The sequence below is a fragment of the Xenopus laevis genome, chromosome 4S, assembly GCF_017654675.1.
Source record: "Xenopus laevis strain J_2021 chromosome 4S, Xenopus_laevis_v10.1, whole genome shotgun sequence".
Classification (NCBI taxonomy): Eukaryota; Metazoa; Chordata; class Amphibia; order Anura; family Pipidae; genus Xenopus; species Xenopus laevis.
In genome coordinates, this window is record NC_054378.1 from 108,640,665 (window position 1) to 108,664,478 (window position 23,814).

Sequence of the window (23,814 nt, forward strand, 5' to 3'; positions counted from 1 at the left end):
CACATTATTTATGATTTTGCCTGAATTTGAATATGTCAATTAGGTCTTAGATTCAGTTCAGTCAGCCAAACCCAAAAGGCATTGGGCTTTTGAATATTTAATTTCAGTGGTACTGGTGCTAAAGAAAGGTGGGAAGGACAAAAATACACGGAGCAATCAGAGGGAGCATAAAAATTGATGAAATATCACCTTAAATAGTATTAATTACTATTATTATTGCTATTATTATTACTAATGCATCTATCTGTGTGCCTGAGGGGGGCAGGCTATATGTGAAGCAAAAGGAGAGCAGAGGTAGTTGGGGTAGTTGTTCCCTCTTCTAATGATAAGAACAAAAATATTGCATGAGTCTGATATGATTGATAGGTGCATTTCTTACGCCTTGTTGATGTTTGTGCAGTTTGTTCATATGATATGATACGGGTGGTGCACTGATGATGATGACGATGATGTAGTGAAGTTATGATTATATTTAAATAACAGGAAATATTAAAATGATTGTGAAAGGGGTATTAGCATAGTGTGACAGTTGGACGGTGCTTAATCATGTTTTTTAATGTTTCCTGTGTTTCTCAATTATATGTGCATATGAAATGAGAGTTCGTTCACCTTAACGATAGGCATGAAGGTAACAGGAACAGATTGGTTTTTCTGGAAAGCTAATCCTAGTGGCGACATTTCAGCATTCATTAAGCCTAAATTAAAAACGAAAGGCAAACCTTTTTCGTAAAGTCTCATGCAGCCATTTGTTGATGCAATGGCTTCAAAGCAAATCAAGGGAAATCTGCTTGAGGACTATACACAGGTCATTTTGTTTCTAAAAGGTTCTCCCATAATGGAATGTTTTTGGAGCTGTTATATGAAATATAATATGGATTTCCCTCACGTGTCTAAAAAATAGCCTGAGAGTAATGGAGAGGTTTATCACTTACATACTCCAACATGCTCTTCATGCACAAACATAATTACCCAATAAAACCCCTGTTTATTAAAACAGTGGTCAGTAAACCCTACCTTATTTAGGGCAGGTAAAGCTAGAATTACTTGCTCAGAATTCTGTGGGAGAAATTTACACATGCACGTGTATTATTTTCCCATAATTGCAGCCACGTTGCATCTGCTGCATTTTTGCTTGATCTGCCAAAACAGGCACAATGGCACTTGGATTGCAATGCAAATAAGGTGAAGTTGAGTATAGGTTTTCCAGAGTAAATCTGGCCATAGACGCAAAGATCTTATGGTACGAATCAAGGGTTCGTACGATTTTCGAGCCGTGTGTGGAGAGTCCCGACATTTTTCGTCTGGCGTGGATCGGTAGTTTGTTCGATCGGACAGGTTAACAGATTTCTGTCGGCTGCGGGTAATATCTCTGCATGTGTTGCCGATCGTACAATTTTCAGAAGGAGACTGTCACTAGCTTTAGTCGGACATAAATTTCATACGATTGCTGTCAGGGGTAGAACATCGGCTGATCTGTTCTTTAACTACTTTATTTGATCTGAATGGTAAGACTTTGATCTGAATGGTTAGTGACAGGTCGGGAGTTGGGGAAGTCCGATCGTACGATGATTTGTACGATCGGATCATTGTGTCTGTGGCCCGTTTTAGGGTTGCTCAAATTTGAAGAACCCCAGGTCAGATTATTTTAGCTCCAGGCATTCATACTATCAGTAGGCACAGATTATCAGAAGAAGTGGGATGGACACATTGTCATCCATGAGGAGTCTGTTTGAACACAAGAACCTTAATGACGCATTGTTGAACACACACACACTTGCAAGTGCATTCATTAATTACACATGAATGTAGTATACAATGGCAACAAGGGGTATTATCAGTTCCGAGCAAACTACTTAGCCAGTTAGCAATTTTGCACTTTATTTTGCATCTGTAGATGTTCAGCCCATCCAAAGCTCCTGCCTACATAAATCATTCCAACTGAAGTCTCCTTACCCTTTTATGTGCCACTTTGAATGTATTGACTGTGGCATATATACATATTTATTATCTTGTGAATAAACTATAGCCATTCTGTAAACTAAACCCTGAGCATCCTGTCTTTGCCAAAGGCTAAACAAGAACATCCTGCAATTGCCATTTATTAAAAGTGCATATATATATATATATATATATATATATATATATATATATATATATATATATATATATATATATATATATATATATATATATATTAAAAAGTATGATTCTAAAAATGTTATTAGAATCAACGTTTCGATCCCCACAGGGATCTTCGTCAGGAGTATACAGCAAACCTGCTGTATCCTCCTGACAAAGATCCCTGTGGGGATTGAAACTTCGAGCCTATTATAGTTTTTTTTTTCATTTTTTGCATCAAGTTCCTTCCAAACCTTCCTAAACATTTGTCTTACATTTGTCCTTGCTCTGACTAAGAGAATGCAACAATTATGTTCTGTTGTTGGTATGTCTTACACCTGGGCAACAGAATAAGTTGCTACGTTTGTGCCAGTTTCAGTAAACCAGGTAGCATTTATTGACCTTTGTTTGAAAGCAAACATCTGTTGGGTTGCTATGATTTATTAAAACCTGGTGGAAACTGTGTAGGGCTCATTTACAAGCTCCAGTGCAGTGTGAAAAGTAAACTTAAAGACACATATTGACATGTTTTTACCCATAGTGCAACATGTGCCCCATAGTTCCAGTGTAATTATAGCCGCACTGCAAAACATATGTAACTGTACTTGCGTTTTGATGCAAATTGAGTGGCGGATGCATCACTAAAGGAGTGGTATTTGCATCTGATCCACTAGACACAAGTCTGGTGTACTTGTTGAAGCAACCTGCTGTGGGAACCTTAGAGCTACCACCAAGTCTGCTTTGCTCCAGGGTACCCCCAATATTAATAGGTGTAGTTGCAGCTACATTTATTAAAGGGATACTGTCATGGGAAAAGACATTTTTTTCAAAATGAATCAGTTAATAGTGCTGCTCTAGCAGAATTCTGCACTGAAATCCATTGCTCAAAAGAGCAAACAGATTTTTTTATATTCAGTTTTGAAATCTGACATGGGGCTAGACATATTGTCAATTTCCCAGCTGCCCCAAGTCATGTGACTTGTGCTCAGATAAACTTCAATCACTCTTTACTGCTGTACTGCAAGTTAAGGTGGCCATACACGGGCCGATAAAAGCTGCCGACAGACCAAGTCGGCAGCTTATTGGCCCGTGTATGGGGGCCCCCGACGGGCTTCCCCGATCGAGATCTGGCCGAAAGTCGGCCAGATCTCGATCGGATGGGGTTAAAAATCCCGTCGGATCGCGGCCGCATCTGTTCGTTGATGCGGTCCCGCGATCCGACCGCCCGTTTGGCGAACGCTAGGATCCGATCGTTGGGCCCTAGGGCCCACGATCGGATCAGCCTGATATTGCCCACCTCAAGGTGGGCATATCGGAGGGAGATCCGCTCGTTTGGCGACATCGCCAAACGAGCGGATCTATCCGTGTATGGCCACCTTTAGAGTGAGATCACCCCCCTCCCTTTTCCCCCCCAGCAGCCAAACAAAAGAACAATAGGAAGGTAACCAGATAGCAGCTCCCTAACACAAGATAACAGCTGCCTGGTAGATCTAAGAACAACACTCAATAGTAAAAACCCATGTCCCACTAAGACACATTCAGTTACATTGAGAAGGAAAAACAGCAGCCTGCCAGAAAGCATTTCTCTCCTAAAGTGCAGGCACAAGTCACATGACTGGGGGCAGCTGGGAAATTGACAAAATGTCTAGCCCCATGTCAGATTTTAAAATTGAATATAAAAAAATCTGTTTGCTCTTTTGAGAAATGGATTTCAGAGCAGAATTCTGCTGGAGCAGCACTATTAACTGATTATTTTTGAAAAAAAATTTTTCCCATGACAGTATCCCTTTAAATGCATGTGCATTGGCAACCATGTGGAAGTGCAAGAGAGTACCTTGCATCAACAAGAATGTATTCATTTTAGAGGGTGCACTTGTGGTTGCATTCATAAATGGTCCTTCATGAATTTTTTTTATATCGCTCCTTGATCTCACCCATAAATTATAGAAAGTGCCTTTTAGCATTGACCCATGGCTCCAATTATAGGAGTCAGTATAAAATGCCCCAACATGCACTGCCATTCACATATACACATAAAACTAATACCTTCATTGTCTGCAGAGCTATGCAGAAACTCCACCATCACGATTAGCCTTGAGGCAACTGCGTTTGCTGTCAAGATATCATTGCTCTATAACTTTAAATGACATTTTGATATCACAGTTAGATTACGTGCAGGCAGTGTTCATACAGTAGAGACTAAATGTATGCAATGTATGTATGTAATGCTTTATTTGCAAAGAAAGTTTGTGCTGTAATAATAGAATTTAGTAAAGCTGTGTACAGGAAGTACTAGCAGGGAATGGATCCCTTAGCAACAGTGACTGTCAGCTTTGCAGCCCAGGCAACAGAGCAGTTTATTTGACAGGCTCTTCCCAAATGGCACGTATCCCAGTCTTGTAGATTGTACGTGCAAAGATAGAGATCAGCTCGTGTTCCCAGCAGAGATGTTAACAAATGAAGGAATCTAAAATATCAATTGATCTGAGGATCTCTTAACCTGACATCAATATGAGTGGTCTGTATTACTTCCAGCTCTAGCCAGTGTGTGTTCTGTGCTCCAAAAGGAAAGAAATGCGTAAGGCAGGGTCAGGGAGCAGCAGTATTGGCTTCGGGTAAAGTTTAGAAATGTATCCATCCAGGATGTTGTGTTTAAGAGAGGCATCAAAGAATTAGAGTGCAATAAAGCCGAAGGGCAGGCTGGGTATTGAAAGTAACATGTTCCTTTTCTCCAACAGATAAGACTGAAAACTTGCCACTGCTCTGAGTGGCTGAAGACAGGAGTCCGAATCCAGAAAGTGAGGATGAGGTTGCTATGGAAACTGCTAGCGTTTCCCTGGTTCGTATGTCTTGCAGGTAATGTACCGATTCAGAACTCCAGAAATCAAAAAAATATCCCGCAGAATCTGGTCCATATGGGGGTGTCGATAATGACAACCTGCCACATTTCTGACATGTGGACTGCCTCCTGCCAGTGTTATCTTCTGCATCACATGTTGTGCCATTTTGATCCTTTATGTTCCCCTCATTTAACTCACAGTCACTGTATGTTTTCTGTTGTTTTATATAGTTTCCTTTATGTCATATACATTGTATATTACTGGGCTAGCAGCTCACTGCATCGCCAGAAAACACCTTGAACTCATTTAGGCATGCAGTGAATGAGAATTAAAGCTTCACTAAAGAAGTAGGGCAAAAATGTTGTACATTATGTTATAGGCTTTTTGTACCAGCCCAAGGCAACCACAGTTCTTTAGCAGGGAAGATCTGTTTCTCCAAAGATGCCCCAGTAGTTTTCTGCTGATTCACTGAATATATATATATATATATATATATATATATATATATATATACATACATATATAATACACAAAATCCATGAATATCCTGTAAGTTATATCCTTATAAATGGTGCTTTAATGATGTCATTGTTTATAATCAGAGCTTAGTGATGTCATTTTTGTCCCATGTCTCACTCTAACTTGTGTATTAAAATTAACAAAGTACCCTCTGTTGCAAAATATGAGGATATTAGAAGCCACCTCAGAGTTCCATGACCTGTATAAAAAACATATTTAATTATATTATTTTATATTTAATATGGTCATGGAAATCCTCGGTAACTTATAACTTATAGGGGGGAATGTAATACAAGTCGCTAATGGAAAAACTATTCGCAATGCAAAAAGTTATGCCTTTGCCCGAACAAATTTTGCTTTGCGCGAATTTAATATACCTTTACGAATGCGGAAACTGTTTAGCGACCACTTCCGACAGTGGAAGACCGACAATGCGCAGTCAATGTAATAAAACTTCTTACTGAAAAAGTCGCTATGTTTGCTCCCAAAGATTACGACACCTTCAAGCACTTCTTAAGAGTGCGCAATTAAAATTCGCAATGCGAATGCGAACAGTTTAAGGAACAATATTACAGTTGTTTTGCACTTTGCTACTTTAATTACATTCCCCCCGATAATATTCTTATATAGTAGGGGGTACTTCACTATATAATACACAAAAGCCATTAATAAAATTCGCAATGCGAATGCGAACAGTTTAAGGAACAATATTACAGTTGTTTTGCGCTTTGCTACTTTAATTACATTCCCCCGATAATATTCTTATATAGTAGGGGGTACTTCACTATATAATACACAAAAGCCATTAATATCCTTTAAATTATATCAACTAAGCTTAGTGAGCTTAGTGATGTAATTTTTGTCACATGACTCACTAAAACTCGGGTATTATAATAAATAAAGTACCCCTTCTTGGAAAATATGAGGATTTTAGAAGTAACTTCAGAGTTCCATGACCTTCAGCCTTGTACTTTTATATGGTCATGGAACTCCTCGGTGACTTATACTATCCTTATATTTTACAATAGGGGGTATTTTATTCACTATATAATATAAATGTCACAATATAAGTCTGATTAGTAAATAATAATTCAGATTATTGGTAGGACATAGCAGCAAATTAACCAGCACAACTAGCATCAGAATTTAATCCTTGTAGCATCATCTTATAAAACAGGCAAATCTCATTTTCTGCCTGATGATTTGTGACAACCCTTAATCTTAGCTTCCCAACAGCTGCCCAGAGCACACTGCATGTCAATAATAGCGATGGGCGAAAAAATTCTGCAGACGCGAATTCTCGGTAAATTTCCGTGTTTCGCAGCAAAAAAATCTGGAAGAGTGTCGGAAAGGTCGCTCTCATCAAAACTGTCGTGCGTCAACATTATTTGGACACCCATTGACTTTAATGCCGTCGTCAAAATTGACGCTGGCATCAAAATTCACGTTTCGCTATTTTTGCAAATTTTCCAGCGACAAATTCGCCCATCACTAGTCAATGACACTCCTAATAATATCCAAGATGGGAAACTCCTGTGACAACTTTGAAGGCCTGGACCATTACTGCTATACAGACACTGAGCCTTAAAGGGCACCTATCACAGCCAAAATCAAACACATATTAACAATCTGACCAGTACAAGCTAAACACGTTTAATCAAACTACATATACAATATAGTTTTTTGAAAAAACTGTAGGTTTTAAAAAAATCCCTTACTTTGTCAAATGGGTTCTTTCACTGAGGGAGGCCATATTGAGACTCTAACAGAGACTCTAATGTGCAAATTTCAGGAGCATGCTCAGATTGTAACACTGCTTTGAGTATTCTACCCAGAATGCCTTGTTTTAGTAAACTCCTCCACTAGAAGTATCCACTAGAAGTGCTGCCACCTGCTAACTTCCAGCAGGTGGCAGCACTACTGTACAGCAGCTAACACACAGGTTTGGCTGATTTGAAAATAGCTTAGAAGGGTTGATAAGCAAACAAGGAATTTGAACTGAGCATGTGCGAGATTTCAGAGCTACAGTTGGCTGGGAAGATATAGGTAGGAGGAGCCAGTGAAATCCAAGATGGCTGCCTCAGCTAGAACTGCAGGGGAGATAAGGGAGATCTTGCAGAAGGAATAGTGAGCTGATTATTTACATTATACAAACAATTCTAACTGTTTTAAAAATTGGATTTCTTGAACTTTCACATAGTGTATTTACTTAGTAAATGATTTTGGTCATGATTGGTGCCCTTTAAGGCTTGTTCAAAAAGTTCTATTTAAACAATATGGCATTTATAGCCATATTCATTTTTAGTGATGGGCGAATTTATTCGCCAGGCGCGAAAATTTGTCGGCGTCAAAAAAACGGGCGCCGGCGTCAAAAACGAGACGCCGCCGCTGTTTCGCAAATTCGCCCATCACTATTCATTTTCATTGTTAAGTTCTTTTTTGACCAAATTAAAAAAAACTCCTTTAGGATTCAGCTCAGCCAAAACCCACAATGTCATACAAATCTGACAAAGTGTGGAAACAAATATTTGTTACCAAAAGATGGAATTTGGACTGATTCATATTTCCATAGCCTGAATGGACAGATACACGTGGGAATAATCTGCCAATGCACCATACCTACTGACTGGAATACTGCACAAATATCAGTTGGGATTTTCAGGCGAGGATACACCAAGAAAAGTGAAGAAAATGATATAAAGGTTGAGCAGATTTTACTGTACCAGAGACATATGGTACAGTATTTTGAAGTGAGTTATGCTGCAATGTACCATACTGAACCAGATGCTTCCAGAAAAGTTGCTCCATCTGTAGATAATTAAAATAAAAGCAAGGTTGGTCTGACTACTAATTAATTCAACAAGACAAGTTTGCTATAACGACCCCTGCAAGGAGTTGATTCGGATTATAAGGATACAAGCACCTGTGCTTCAGACATCAGTGGAGAGGTAGGGAATTTTAAAATATATTTAATGAATAAGAAAGATACCAAAGAGCTTTTTTTGTGGGAAGATATTAGGAAAAAGCATAAAATGAAATGAATGAATTTGGATCAAGACTGCTTCAAGGTTGAAGCTATATAATGTTACCAAGAACTTGCTCTAAAGTTCTCCCTTCAAACTCACCAGCTGAACATGAATGTGACCTGTAAAACTAGTCTACGTGAGGCCAGCAATTGTGTTTTGAGTATGAATAATTCAGTGGATTATAGTTAAAGGGCATGTAAAGTCTAAAACAGAATAAGGCTAGAAATGCTGTATTTTGTATACTAAATATACCGGTAAACATGAACTTACTGCACCACAAGCCTAATCAAACAAATAATTTATGCTTTCAAAGTTGGCTACAGGGGGTCACCATCTTGTAACTTTGTTATACATCTTTGCAAGACTAAGACTATGTACATGCTCAGTGTGGTCTGGGCTGCTTAGGGATCATCATAAACAAAGCTGCTTGAGTTCTGCATGGCTGTGAAGTAAGGTGGGGGCCCCCCCTGCTGTTCATAAGTATGATTGTTTCCCTGCTCAGCAGTTAGGGACCATCTGACAATTCCTATCCACAGCAGTAAAGGAAGGGAGAGTTTCACTGAATACAGTCAGGTTTCTTATAAAAACGGTACACATTTTTTAATTAAAGTATATTGGAGATAGGCTTCTTTTTCATTAAAGAAAGTCAAAATGGGATTTTATTTTTTTGCCTTTACATGCCCTTTAACTTTGCACCTATGTTAAAGTAGTTAGCATGCTGTGTTCGGGCCCATTTGTGTCATGACACGCTATTTGTTGACTTCAGATACTCAGTGCCCCTTTGATAATATCTGCATCAAATATTAAAGGGGTTATTTATCAAAGTCCAAATGCCAAAAACTTGAAAAATTCGATTTTTTTGTACTATTGAATCCAAATTTTTAATGGAAAAAAAAATAGCATTTTTCGGAATTTAATACACCCAGAGGGTGTTAAAAATCTGACTAAAAAAGTACTCCAACTTAGACCTACCAAGTTCATGTGGAAGTCAATGGGAGAAGTCCTGAATATTTTGTGGTTTTGGGGCGTCAAATCCTTAAAATTTGCATGATTCGAATTTTTTGGCAATTTTATCATTTTTTCCCACACAAGAAATTTTTGGAATTTTTTTTTGATAAATAAGAGGAGAAATCTTTGCGGATCTGGGCAGAGTAGTTTTCCGAAATAAGGAGGCAGATACCCTCATGTGCATCTGTGAACTACAATACATCATGTACGGTTCATATAAAACAGAGGAGTAAGGGGCAAAGTAAAAAGCAATCAGGTGAAAAGCACTATTCCAACCTTGAGTTGCCCTTCAGTTGAGTGCAAACAGGTGTCCCCATGTTCTATTAATTTCCCCTTATAGTTCCTTAATTGCACAGTAATATGTATGATCATTGGTTACAGAGTTCACAAACTTTTGGAGTATCGGTTTGTATCTATTTTATAACAAATAAAAAAACAAACAAATACAAAAAGTATTGTAGAAGTGATACCTATATTGGCTAACAATAAAAATACGTTGCAAGCTTTCGGAGCACCAACAAGCAACAAGCTTGCAATGTATTTTTATTGTTAACCAATATAGGTATCACTTCTACAATACTTTTTGTATTTGTTTTGTTTTTTTTATTTGTTATTTTTGCTACTGGCTAACACAGTACCACAGTTTTTGTCTTGTATCTGTTTTATAAATGTGGCTTGTATGGGCATTTTTAGTTGTATTATTTTGACAGTAATGTATTACAGACAGCTTTAAAACATATGTATGGCTATTGTTCTAGGGAGTTTAATGGAGAATAGCTCTGCTGAGGCAATAAATATGACACTAATGTGCAAGCACTTCTGTATCTCTGGCTGAATAAGAACTAACTGGTTATCACTATATAAACTATATCTAAGGTTATGGACACACAGGCTGTTGTCAGTGACTGTTGTCAGGCTGTGTATTTTTGGTGGGTGAGAGAAGCAGATCTGCTCAGTGCCCCTGCTCCATTCATTTAAATATAATCAGCCTGTGTGTGGTCACACACAGTGGAGCTGAAGCTGAGGTCAGTATTTGAACTGATCTCAGCCTGTTTGTGACCATACACAGGCTGATCTGATTCAAATCAATGGAGCAGGGGCACTGAGCAGATCTGCTTCTCTCACCCTCCAAAAATACACAGGCTGACAACAGCAACTGACAACAGCCTGTGTGTCCATAGCTTAAGCCCTCTACTTCATTGTGTTTGAAATAAGGAATGAATGGCAGTGTATATAATAGGAATGCACACAATCCACTATTTGGGAATTGGCCAAATCCCTGAATCCTTCGTGAAAGATTCGGTCGAATACCAAACCAAATTTAAATTCTAATTTGCATATGCGTTTTTTTTACTCCCTAGTTTTGTGATGAAGTCACATGATTTCCCTTCGTGCCCCTAATTTACATATGCAAATTAGGATTCATATTTGGTTCGGCCAGGCACAAGGATTCGGCCAAATCCGAATCCTGCTGAAAAAGGCTGAATCCTGGCCAAATCCGAACCCAATCCTGGATTCGGTGCATCCATAGTATATAATGTTAAGCAACCAACAACATTCTACAGTGTTGTAGATACGGGTACACAATAATTGACAAACTGAAATGTTAGGTAATAGGGGCCCTGATATGTATTTATGTGTCTTTTGTTGGTATAAATATACAATAAGGGGTCGATTCATCAAGGGTCGAATATCGAGGGTTAATTAACCCTCGATATTCGACTAGGAATTAAAATCCTTCGACTTCGAATATCGAAATCGAAGGATTTAGCGCAAATAGTACGATCGAAGGATTGTTCCTTCGATCGAACGATAAAATCCTTCGAATCGAACGATTCGAAGGATTTTAATCCAACGATCGAAGGAATATCCTTCGATCAAAAAAAGTTAGCCAAGCCTATGGGGACCTTCCCCATAGGCTAACATTGAGTTCGGTAGCTTTTAGATGGCGAACTAGGGGGTCGAAGTTTTTTTTAAAGAGACAGTACTTCGACTATCGAATGGTCGAATAGTCGAACGATTTCTAGTTCGAATCCTTCGATTCAAAGTCGAAGTAGCCCACTTCGAAATTCAAAGTTTTTTAACTTCAAATCCTTCACTCGAAGTTAGTGAATCGGCCCCTATGTTTGTGATATGTGTGTGTGTGTGTGTGTGTGTGTGTGTGTGTGTGTGTGTGTGTGTGTGTGTGTGTGTGTGTGTGTGTGTGTGTGTGTGTGTGTGTGTGTGTGTATATATATATATATATATATATATATATATATAATGTCAGACAGTGCCTGCACTCGGTCATAGACGAAGCCAGAGGTGCACAACCAAGTTTGTAGCAATATTGAAAAGAGGGTCAGCACACTCTGTATTGTTAAGGTGAAAAAAAGTGTTGAGGTGAAAAAAATCAACACTTTTTTTCACCTTAACAATACAGAGTGTGCTGACCCTCTTTTCAATATATATATATATATATATATATATATATATATATATATATATATATATATATATATATATATATATATATATATATATATATATATATATATATATATATATATATTATATATACAAAGAAGAGGACTGTGTTGGAAATGCCCAGTCATGCAGCACCTTGGACAGCAGCCTTTCTGTTTTGCCTCACAAAGTTTTTTTTGTGAGCATCTGTGCTTGGCAGTGTTAGTTGGCATGGAATCATACCCACTGGCATCTGATTATACAAGGGATGTGCAGGTGTGTTACAGATATTTTATGGGTTGCAAGAACCCTCTATCTACTCATTATGCCCATGCATTGAAATCTGCCTTACAAATGTGTTTCTAGCCCAATGTGTTGTCTTATAGAGATACAGTGCATTCCATTGTTTCTGTGTTCCATGTCACACCGCCGACATACAGGTGTTGTTCGTCCATGTTGTTCCTTTGCATTCTGTTAGAGCAAATTGGTTCGTAATTAGATTTATATAGCAGATAATCTCATTTGCATATCCAATTAATTCTTCCTGTTCCAATTTGCCAGGGTTGACTTTATATTAGAAGTTAATATAAGACTCAAATTATCAAGGACTCTGTTTTCCCTTATATGAAATTTGTTGGAGATGTTTTATTTTAAGAAGCGTCATTAGCGACGTGGATAGCTTGTCATATGGTGTCACCCACCTCGGGGTGATAGAGTCACACAGATACAGAGATCTCTTCTTGGGGTGACACAAATTAAAAGAAAGGACAGAGTGCTGTAACTAGCCCAATGTATTTTATCAGTGAAGGTTGTCTGGTGATAAAACACGTTCTCAGCCTGGAAGGCACTGCCGGTGACCTACAACTCCCATCATCCATAGCCATAACTGCTGGATTTCTCTGCCGTGAATATCTGAGATATGATCTCGTAGTTCAAGCAAAAGCCGGCTTGCCTCTGGAAGCTTAAACGACCATTCTTGGCTGCTCATGCAGTGAGGTTTCCCTGCATCCCAAAATAGCATCTCTCCAGTAAGTGGTAAAGTATAAACACAGGCCATATGTGCAACCAGTACAGAACAGAGTAGTTGCAGTTATCTGTACATTTTCCTAATGACAACTGATGACTGGGGGAAGACTCCCTGAAATATTGCATTTAATATTCCCTCTTAAAGAGACTGCTGTACCAACACAATTGTATGACTGTAAGCTGCAGGCGTCCATATTAAAGAGTAGTTACATGTTTATAATTCCTTTGCCTACTGTATATTGACGGTTATAGGTAGCTATCCAACATGTTATGATACGGTTCTTGTTTCTGTAATGAACATATATTATATTGGGATATACCAGGCACACAAATAATATGCAGCAAGCTTTATGAATAAGTGGAAGACTAACAAAGATGCCTGAAATACACAGGATGCTGATCTGATACAGTATAAACCATTATTTTAGGCTAACTCCAAATAATTTTTGGGCTGGAACTGCAGGGATGCAGACATGTCATGGTGGATATTGGAGTAATAGAATGAGCAAAAGTACAAAGTTTACATTCCTCTTGTATCAGGGTTACAAAGTGACCCAGATGACAGAGATTATGTATCACCGTAATATAATGATACAGTTAAAGAAAGATCACTGTACCTGTGGGTTAAGAAGTAACCCCCAATGACAGAGTTCATACATCAGGATCAGGATAATAAAGTGAGCCTGAGAAAAGATACTGGGCTGTGGCTTGGGTTATGCAGACCCAGACGATAGAATCCTAACATATCACAAATCAGACTCAAACAGGTGATAGAGACACACCACTAGCGTAATATAATGGCCGGGATGAGAGAATATTATGTCTGGATAATATAATGACTCGGAGTAGAGGGACAATATATCAGGGTAATACAATGGCCAAAAGCAATAATATATCAGTTAATATAATGGCTGAGATGAGACGGTGTCATGTTAATATAATGGCCAGATGGGACCATTAATATATCAGTGCAATATAATGGTTGAGACAAGAGAGAGACCATATCAAGGTAATATAATGGCCAAACGCAATAATATCTCAATTAATTAATATAATGGCTGTGATAAGTATAAGAATATATCATGGTGTTAAAAAGGCCAAGAGCCATAATATATGAATTTGATGGCTAAGATGAGACTGAGCGTATATCAAGGTCCATGCCCTGTGTTTGTTTCCCCTGACTCTGTAATGTGCTGCAGGAGACACTATATAAATAAGGTTGAATATATTACAGGGTAATATAATGGCCGAAATGAAAGAATAATATATTAAGGAACATAAAGACCAAAATCAGTTATATATCAGGGTAATATAATGGCCCATGTGAAAGAATAATTATCAGGGTGATAAAATAGCCAAGAGCAATAGCAGATCTGTTCATTTAAAGGCTGAGGTGAGAGTTAGAACATATGAAGTTAACGTAATGACCAAGAATACAGACTATACAGTCAAATCATTCTCTGTGCCAGGCTCTGATGGTATTTCCAATGTCCATTGAGGGCTTCATTTCAGCGCTGTATACTGGTTCTATGTTTACCCACCATGCACTCTGTAAATGAACACCTCCCTTCAATCTCCATCAAAACCCTTTTACGGTGCCCTGGCCTGACTTTGCTCTGCAGTCTAAGGCTGTATAAAAATAGACTTTGCCCAGTTTCTTTCTGACTCTCCTTTGCACCCTACTATGTTTTGTAGCTCTCTGCCAGCCGCCCTCCCTTCACTCTTCCCTTGGCCTTATAGTATTCATGGCCTCGTCCATGCATTCTCATTCCCTTTCCACCTTAACCCTAAACTCATTCCTTGCCTTAGTTTGCAGTGTATTGTAATTGTATCTAACCCTAGCGTTCGGCTGTTCCCCTGCCGCCAATGATCTGGTTCGTCCATTCTATCCATGTTTTCATTTATGATAAGCTTTGGCCCCTATCATTTTTGCTATTGGATATGGCACTTTCTCCTATCGCACTATTACTCTAGTGCAGAGTTTGTGATACCGAATGTCACAGTCTCATCTCTTTTTTCCTGCGCGTGTTGCTTTCACATCAAAACAGGCTGTCCCTAGAGTAACAGAGGCATTGTAGCCCCAAAGGTGCAATTACAGTGTGTTTATTCCCCTACCAGGTTGGGGAAAGAGAGTAGGGGTCGTCCCCCATTGCTTCTGACATTTATGCCAAGAGTTGCATCATATCTCACATTGAACCTTTAACCAGATCTCTCAGATGAGCACATTACAGAATTCAGCTCACAAAAGTCTTTGAGCAGCAAAATGTGCAGAATGCTGAGCATGGAACAAGGCTAAGCAGAAGCAAAAAAAGCAACTCCCAAGAGTATGTGCTGGGAGTTGCAGTCGCATAGCACATCCAAAAGTTTGCTGTGGGTATAAAACACACTACAGGATGTTCTCACAGAGCATGAAACATGATAACTCAATGATACTTAACTTGCAGATTACAAACACAAAATATCACACATGTTTGGTATTGACACCTTGGCCACATACAGAATGGAACTGATGCAGCCAAGTGCACTTAATCCTGCGGGACGTGATAGGGAGAACAATATTATATGATAATAGCTGGATAAATTAACACATTTTATTTTCAAGCTCTGCTCTGCTAAAATAATGCATCTAATTTACAATATAAATAACTGTGAAATGTTGTCATGTCTGTGCTGCATAGAGATTGTATTCTGAATTAAATCATAAAAAATCGAGTGATCCACACCCCCCCAACCCAAAATCAGCAAATCGGTGGGATATCCATCCTATAATTTCATCAGGTTTAATAGTACTGCAAAATGCCCCAAAGATATTGTTTAACAACAGAGGGTAAAGGTACCTAGATGCCCTCTTGATGCTGTTGTACTGCACCTCCCAGAATCCGGCTGACAGCAGAATATTGTAAGGGTTTTGCTAGAGTTGTAAGACAATAACATCTGTAGGAACCTTAGATGCCCAGTAATATTGTATAGGCTAATGCCCTTAGTATATGCCATGCTTTGTCACACTGATCCAACAGAATTATGCCTAGACGTGACACTTTCCACATGCCCCCCTTCTAGGCTACTCCCATTCCCAAAAGTTTAGAAATATACAAGAGACAATCTTTTTTTCAATTTGATTTATTTTTTTTATTATTTGTTATTTATTATTTTTTATTTTCTATTACATTTATTTTTATCTGAGCTGCTGGGCTTGGGTCCGAAAGTCGGCCAGATCTCGATCGGGTAGGTTAAAAAATCCCATTGGATAGCGGCCGCATTTGTGCGTCTATGCGGTTCCGCGGTCCGACCACCTGTATCGGATCCATTCTGATCCGATCGTTGGGCCCTAGGGCCCATGATCGGATCAGCCCGATATTGCCCAATTCAATGTGGGCATATCGGGGAGAGATCTGTTAGTTTCGTGACATCGCCAAACGAGCAGATCTCTACTATGGCCACCCTTAAGAGAGCTCAGGTGCACGCATGTACCTTGCCTTGTCTGGCTGTATAATCTTCACCCAGCAGGTACCTTGCACCCGTCCCAACCGGGCCCAGTTCTAGCAGCGCAGATAAAAATAGATTTTTTTTTAAAGAAACTAAAGTTAAAATAATAATAATTGAAAAAGCCCCCAATTACTCTTGGTCCTTAGGCTATAGCCTATTCATTCATCCACCCTTGTCAACTACCTGCACAAAACCCTTCCTATTTTCTTCCAGAGAGGGTTTGCAATTCAAAACCTTGAAAGCTGAGAATATTTAGAGAATTAAGAATAATTCACGAGAAGTCCTATTATATCAAGCATGGCTATTGTTCAACAATGGAGACACATTGAAGTTCAAGAAGACTTGTCAGCTGTGAACTACATCCAAGGCATAATATGGGCATAAGCCAACAGTATTTTCCACTGAGCCCAATCAGTATCTAAGTCCGATAAGGGCAGAAATTGCTTTGGGCCCATATAGGCTGCTGGCAAGAGTTCTGCATGTTCTGCACATGGATGGGCATCTTTAAGCCTGGTTGTTTTTAAACTAAAATTCAAAAAGTCAAGGAACCCAAGCCCTATTCCAACTATTGGAACTAAGTATGAGAAATGTTCCTAAAGTCATTGCTGGACCATATTGATGGCATTGCAGCGTCAAGGCTAAAAATAAGCCTTGGGGGAAAACGTGTTTCTATTAATGCTACATAATGGCTTTTGTTTTCCCTTAGGGGAAAGAAAAGGGAAAAAAATTAAGTCACGATGGTAAAATAAAGAATCTGAGAATATGTCCGTTATATAAAAACAATAGGAAGCTTAACATGCATTATTACAGTTTGCCACCAGTGATTGTGTAGTTGTAGTACATATAGCATTATTTCCACAATGTTATGGGCATCTCTGAAAGTTTCATGTGCTCCAGTATCACACTTTGTCATTTTTAAGGTGTCAAATTGTTGCATTGGGTACAATATATGAAGTGTAATTTTGAGGATGCAAAAAAAAGAATGGAATGGGTGCAATGTGCAGAGTCAGCCTTGCTGTCTGTGTTTGCAGATGACTTTGAGTTGCTCAGTTCGTGCAATAGAATCCATCAGTGATGTGCCGTGTGTAGAGCAGCAGGTCTCGGGCAGATTAGTGTTTTAGGCAGCTCTATGAGTGACAGCTGAGATTCAGATTAATGCAAGGTTATGCATTTGTGATTTTTAAAAAAACCTGAGTGCAAGGTATATTCTTAATGGAATTATGTTAAGTGAATCCATGATGGGGAAAGATCTAGGCATATTCTAGATGATAGACTTGGCTATAGCATGCAATATCAATCTGTGTCATTATAAAGACAGGCTGTCCAAGCTGAGATGTTTGCATTAGAGAAGAGACATCTAAGTGGGTTAAAATCACTTTGTAATTCCGTAGAAAAAAAAAGGCTAAAAAACCCTCTCTAGGGGCTCAGACTCTCATTCTTTTCAGAAAGGACAAATAGGGGAATCCCTAACATTAGAATAAAAGGCTGCTGCTGCAGAAAAGGTTGAGTTGTGGCTGGCACTAGTGATCGGCGAATTTCTCCCGGCAAAAAATTGAGAAATCGGAAAGTTTCACAAAAAAATCATGAAAATCTGACATTTTCATGAAAAATCACAAAATCGGAAATTGAAGCCAGCGGGAGATTCAGGAATCTATTCACCGGCGGCAAAACAATTCGCCGCAAATTCATGCCAGGCAAATTATTTGCCCATCACTAGCTGTCACTACCTACAGAACTTCTAATGACAGATACAGTAGAGAGGTTTAAGGAAGGGCCAGATGTCTTCTTACCAAATCAGGAAACGTAAAACTGGTTGTTAAAGTTCCCTCTGTCCTGGATTTTAGCTTTGTGACTTCAGCGGAACTTTTGAGCATGTGACCAGAATGTTACCTGCTGATTGGTTTGTATGGTTTATCATATCTGGTGTAAACTTTGTGACTTCTATCAACAGAAACACTTGTATAGGTTACTACGTGGAATACTAGTGTTGCGCTAGTGAGGGTCCTGTGTTGTGACCTGCTAATGTAGTACTATAGCTCTTCTCCCTAAGCTGAATAGATGTCTATGTCATTTGGCAGTATAATTTGCCTCTTAATTTAGCGTAGTGTCATTTTTTGCAATAACCTTTGCTGTCATGTGTTCCAGCTTTTATCCCATTATCAGTATGGCAGCTCACTCTAATGATAGGCATGTGAGCCAAAATAATTATTGTCTAACTATTGCTATTAAAAAAAACAAATGTTTTCCAACACCTCTGGCTCACTGAAATGTACAGTGTGTTGGGTTAGGAGTAAAAATTATGTGATTCCATAATGGGAGAGGAAGGTGGTACATACCCATAAAGAAACTGGCTAAAGTAAGGAAAGTAAACACATGGGAGCAACCCATAATGAAAAACCTACTGTGCCAATGAAATAAATGCCCCCTACTATCTCTTTTTAGTTGTTCCCATGGGATTTTCTGGAAACTCAGTGCGCATGTTCATAATGATCCCACAAGGTCAGAAACTGACTGCAGCCATAAACAGTTAGTTTGGGTTGGGCATTCAGTCTTACCATCCTGGGATGTCCTAGCAACCAACCAGCTGTTGGAAGACAGGATGAAAGGCGAATAGGAGAGAGGGGCAAAAATAGAAAAAGAAAAAAACCTCACAGTTCACGGAAATGCAGACCTCCCCTTTAAAAGTCATTAGCTATAAGTTGTTATATTGTCAGTTTGGGCGAATGATTCAATGCTGATAATTTGCTTTTAAAAAAGGTAGAATATTACTTTGACCTTTTAGAGGAAACAATATCTAGGTCTTGTAACCCAAACCATCTCAGAAAGAGAATCGATATTCTGAAAAATGGATATTGAATAGTGAATAAAGGCGGCAGTTTATTTTCCACACAAGCCAAAGCGTACCCAGACATAAACCGGTTTCCAAACAAATGTTCCCAGGCTGACACCCAGGCACGTCCCTCGGAGACTTTATTCTGCGCTGACCTGGATTCCCGTGTCCCCTCATCACTCGGCTGTCTGGCAGAGCTGCCAACCTTCCAGCCACAGGGAAATGAAATCAAACCACTGCAGTTAAATGATAAGAAGGGGGTTGGGAGATCTCATGCCCTGCAGGGCCCGTGCCAGGCTTAAACATGGCTTACCAGAAGATTCTGTCATTTCTCTTAATATTACATGTAATACCTGTTTCAGTCTAGGATTCTGAGATTTGCTGATTTACAGTCTATGAACCCTTCCCTGGCCCTATCTTCAAATTCAGGATTAAACTCTAACTTTCATATATTGTAAGCTCTTCGGGACAGGGTCCATCTGCCAGCTTTATTAGAAACTCATATATATGTATGTATATTTAATATATCTCGTATCGACAGGGAAAGACTATTGGGACCTCATCATTGATGAAAACCTAACCTAAGGAAGTACATACATTTTGGGGTGGTAAGTTGAAAGGCATGTTCCCCTGTTTGGGGTGCATGCAGTGTCCATATGTCCTCAAGGGTAGAGAGTTTGTTCATCCACAGACAGGGCAACATATACAGTTACGGGGACACTATACTTGTATCTCTAAGTTTGCGGTCTACGTGTTGACATGTCATGTGGTCTCATCTATATACAGTATGTGAGACCACCCAGATGGTCAAGTCACGTATATCGCAAAATCGTTCAAGTATCAACCTAGGCAATACTACATTACCTGTATCAAAACATTTTGCTGGATATGGGACAAACTGCTGACTAGTTAAAATCTATGTTGTTAGAAACAGTGCTGCCTTTAAAAAGAGGAGGCGACAGGGAATTGAAGTTAAAAAGAAGTGAGGTGTGGTGGATCGATACACTTAAATCTTTACATCCACTGGGTTTAAATCGTGATTATGATCTGTTTTTGTATCTATGAATATGTATATATGATAATGATCCACACTAAGGGGTAAATTCACTAAGATCTGAAGCTTCGCCGCACTTAGCCAGGCGTAGTTTTGCCATCGATACGCAAATTCACTAAAATGCGAAGTTGCGCTCAGGGAGGCGAATGGTAGCGAAGTTGCGCTACCGTTACTTCGTCAGGCAAAGTGAAGCTACACTAGCTGGCTATTCATTTTGGCTTGATAAAGGGCACACAGATTGTCCGAAACATCACTGCTATGTCATGTACTGAATTCTTAATATATTCTTTTGCAACAAACGAGTGCTGCTTCATCTTTTCTACTACTGTATATATGTATATGTATATTTGTATTTACTGTAAATTTAGCACAAATACCAATAAGTACAATATACAATGCAAATTAATACAAATTGGACTTGATGGACGTGTGTAGTGATGGGCAAATAAATTCCACTGTCACAAATTTCTGCATTTCGCCGGCAGCGAAGAAATTTGCGAAAATTCGCCTGCGTAAAAAAGATTTGGATGGGTGTCTGAAAAAGACGCTCGTATCAAAATCTCCGCACGTCAACACTATTCGGACGCCCATTGACTTTAATGCCAGCATCAAAATTGACGCAAGTGACTTTTCGGACGCAGGCGTCAATTTCGGTTTTCATGGGGTTTTTTTGCAAATTTTTCGCCATTTTGATAATTTTGCAAATTTTTCAGCAAAGCGAAATGGGAGAAATTCGCCCATCACTGGATGTGTGTCTTTTTTCAACCTAACTTACTATGTTACTATGTAATACAAAGTACAGTTACAATTAAGAGCTGAGTGTCAAGGAGAAAGGGGGGGAAATGTTATCAAATTCGCAGGTATAAGAAAATTCTCACCACCGCACTCCTGTGTATTTACTCCTCTGCTTCCAGTGGTGCTGGGTCTCCGTGAACCCGGCAAGGTCCCTGTAGTCAAATGAAGTAAATTACGGATCCGCACACACTATATCTTCAAGCAGATGGGGGTTAACCCCAGTTTATTGTGCCACCACTAAGATCAACGTTTCGGGGGGGTTTACCGGGGGTTTACCCACCCTTCATCAGGAACCTGATGAAGGGTGGGTAAACCCCCCGAAACGTTGATCTTAGTGGTGGCACAATAAACTGGGGTTAACCCCCATCTGCTTGAAGATATAGTGTGTGCGGATCCGTAATTTACTTCATCAAATTCGCAGGGACATCGCCAATTTACTAAAAAGCATAGAGGAAAGAGCTCAGCACTAAAATAGTTTTGCGCCCTTTCACCAGAAGAAATTCATCTAAGTATGAAGTTTCCACTACGTTACCCTTTTTGCCAGAGTCTGCTTCGCCAGGTTAAGTTACCCACCCTATTTAAATTGACATAAGCGTAAGTGTGTTAACGAAGTTTTGCTAGGAAGAAAGTAACACTAACGAAAGTTTGCTTAGAAATGCCAGCATTCGTCTGCTGAGATGTAACTTGATGTATGCACTGCAAATTAACGTCTGACGAAGTTGTGTGTCTGGCAGAGCCTTCCGAGGCGAAAATTCACCCTTTAATACATTTTTGGTGTAAAGCACTACATATAGGACTGGTCCCTAGGCCAATTGGGACATAGTGGGGGTCATTTATCAACACTGGGCAAATTTGCCCATGGGCAATAACCCATGGCAACCAATCAAATTGCTGCATTCATTGTTCTACTTGCAGCTGGCTTCAAAAAGCTAATCACTGATTGGTTGCTATAGGTAACTGCCCATGGGCAAATTTGCCCAGTGTTGATAAATGAGCCGCACTGTAAGCAGGACAGACAACCTGGCGTCACATTCGCCGATCATAGGACTATCAGGTACCCAGCTCTACAGCCAGATTTAGCAGGAAGACATTTTTATAGGTGATTTCTATATTTACATATGGGCCACCCACCTAAAGCTTACTGTCCTAAGCATGGGCCCACAGGTGCTCATATGGTTTATATAGCCTTAACTGTATACACTTACATATATGAATAAATACAACATTGAACTAGATCTTGCCTACTAGTAGGCCTGTGGTGTATTTGCAGCAGTGGGAGCAACATGGATCCAGGTACATATATGAGCTGCAGTATAACGGGTTTTTAGGTATTCAGAATATGATAGAGAGATTATTGGTGGATAACAATGCACGTAGGGGATCTTACACTTGGGGTTGTATGGAGTGCGCATGCCCCAGGCCTACAGCTGAAGGTGGAGCTGTCAAACCATGGCTTGTTTGGGTATTCACCATATGGCAACCAACTAGAAAATAAAACATACCACTACATTGCTATTATACAACTATAAAAATATACTTTAAAAATATACTTTAAATAACGGTAGTCATAAAACAGAACAATAGAAGATGTGGGAATGCGTTGGGTTACTCTAATCCTTTTAAACAAACAGATTAAAGACAAAGTCCAGTCCATCCATCAAGTCCCCTTACCAAGAGCATTCATTAACAAAGTACATTCGTCTTGGTAGAAGATTCTTGACACGTTATCTGTCCCTATAATACTGCCATCATATTTTTGTAGTTCTGCCAGTATACTCACTTGGATGTATACAGTGACTATCTTGCTGAAAATCACAGGCCACTCTGTGCCCCAGTGTTGGAGATGGTCACCTCTTGGGCATGTTGAGCTATATATAAATGTGGTGTTGAACATGGACAAGTTTAGCAATGAATTCTGCCTTCTGGTCTTCTTGGAAAGTCTTTGCTCCATAATCGGGGACAAGAGCATTGTGTTCATATTAAAGAGAGATGAGATTCAGGGCAATACAGAAGAGCACAAGGCCAACATACCCCTGGGATGGCTCAAGAACAAAATAATTCATATCCTATATTGGACCAGTCATTGATAGCAATCTGGTTGAGAGTCTGTGTCACTATTTGCAAGTGTCATCAGACCAACCTGAACAATCTGGAGTAAATCTTTCTGAGAAAATGATGCCACTTGGATATTTATAAAAGTAGAATTAGAGAAGTACCACAATTCAAATACACAACATGTTTTGGTATAAACTAGTTAACACTTTATAAAGGGTTCATACCAAAATTATGTTATGTCAGTAATAAATTCCAAAAGTCTTATCAGCCTGGAATAATAGGCCAAATGAATGCCTTAACAATTTGTTATTATGAAACATGAGTGGTCTGGTCAAGGACCCAGTGTTCTTTAGCTGAATATATTCCTATGAGATATCAGGTGGGAAGTGGATAGTTTGCAGCCCAAGAGTACTTGCATGTCTTCCTGTACAAGGACAACTTTACAATGGTAGCCTAGTCATAACCCACATCAGTGTTGTAATGGGTGAGACTATAACTAACAGAAAATCATAGTAAAAGGTATTTTCTCTCCATATTTTACATTATATTTCCTTTATGCTGCTACATTTTGATATATTGGCCCTTTATCTCATATTCCATTCATAGCATTTT

General features: G+C 39.2%; 1 protein-coding gene across 4 annotated transcripts in view; it reads left to right on the top strand.

Annotated features, from left to right (window-relative positions):
• Positions 1-23,814, top strand: part of cntn4.S (contactin 4 S homeolog) — a 212,638-nt gene that overhangs the window by 138,621 nt on the left and 50,203 nt on the right. For all 4 annotated transcript variants that reach the window (XM_041591294.1, XM_041591296.1, XM_041591295.1 and 1 more), the window contains 1 exon segment: positions 4,857-4,974. In XM_041591294.1, coding sequence (XP_041447228.1) covers positions 4,923-4,974 — 52 coding nt within the window. In that variant the 5' untranslated portion in view covers positions 4,857-4,922.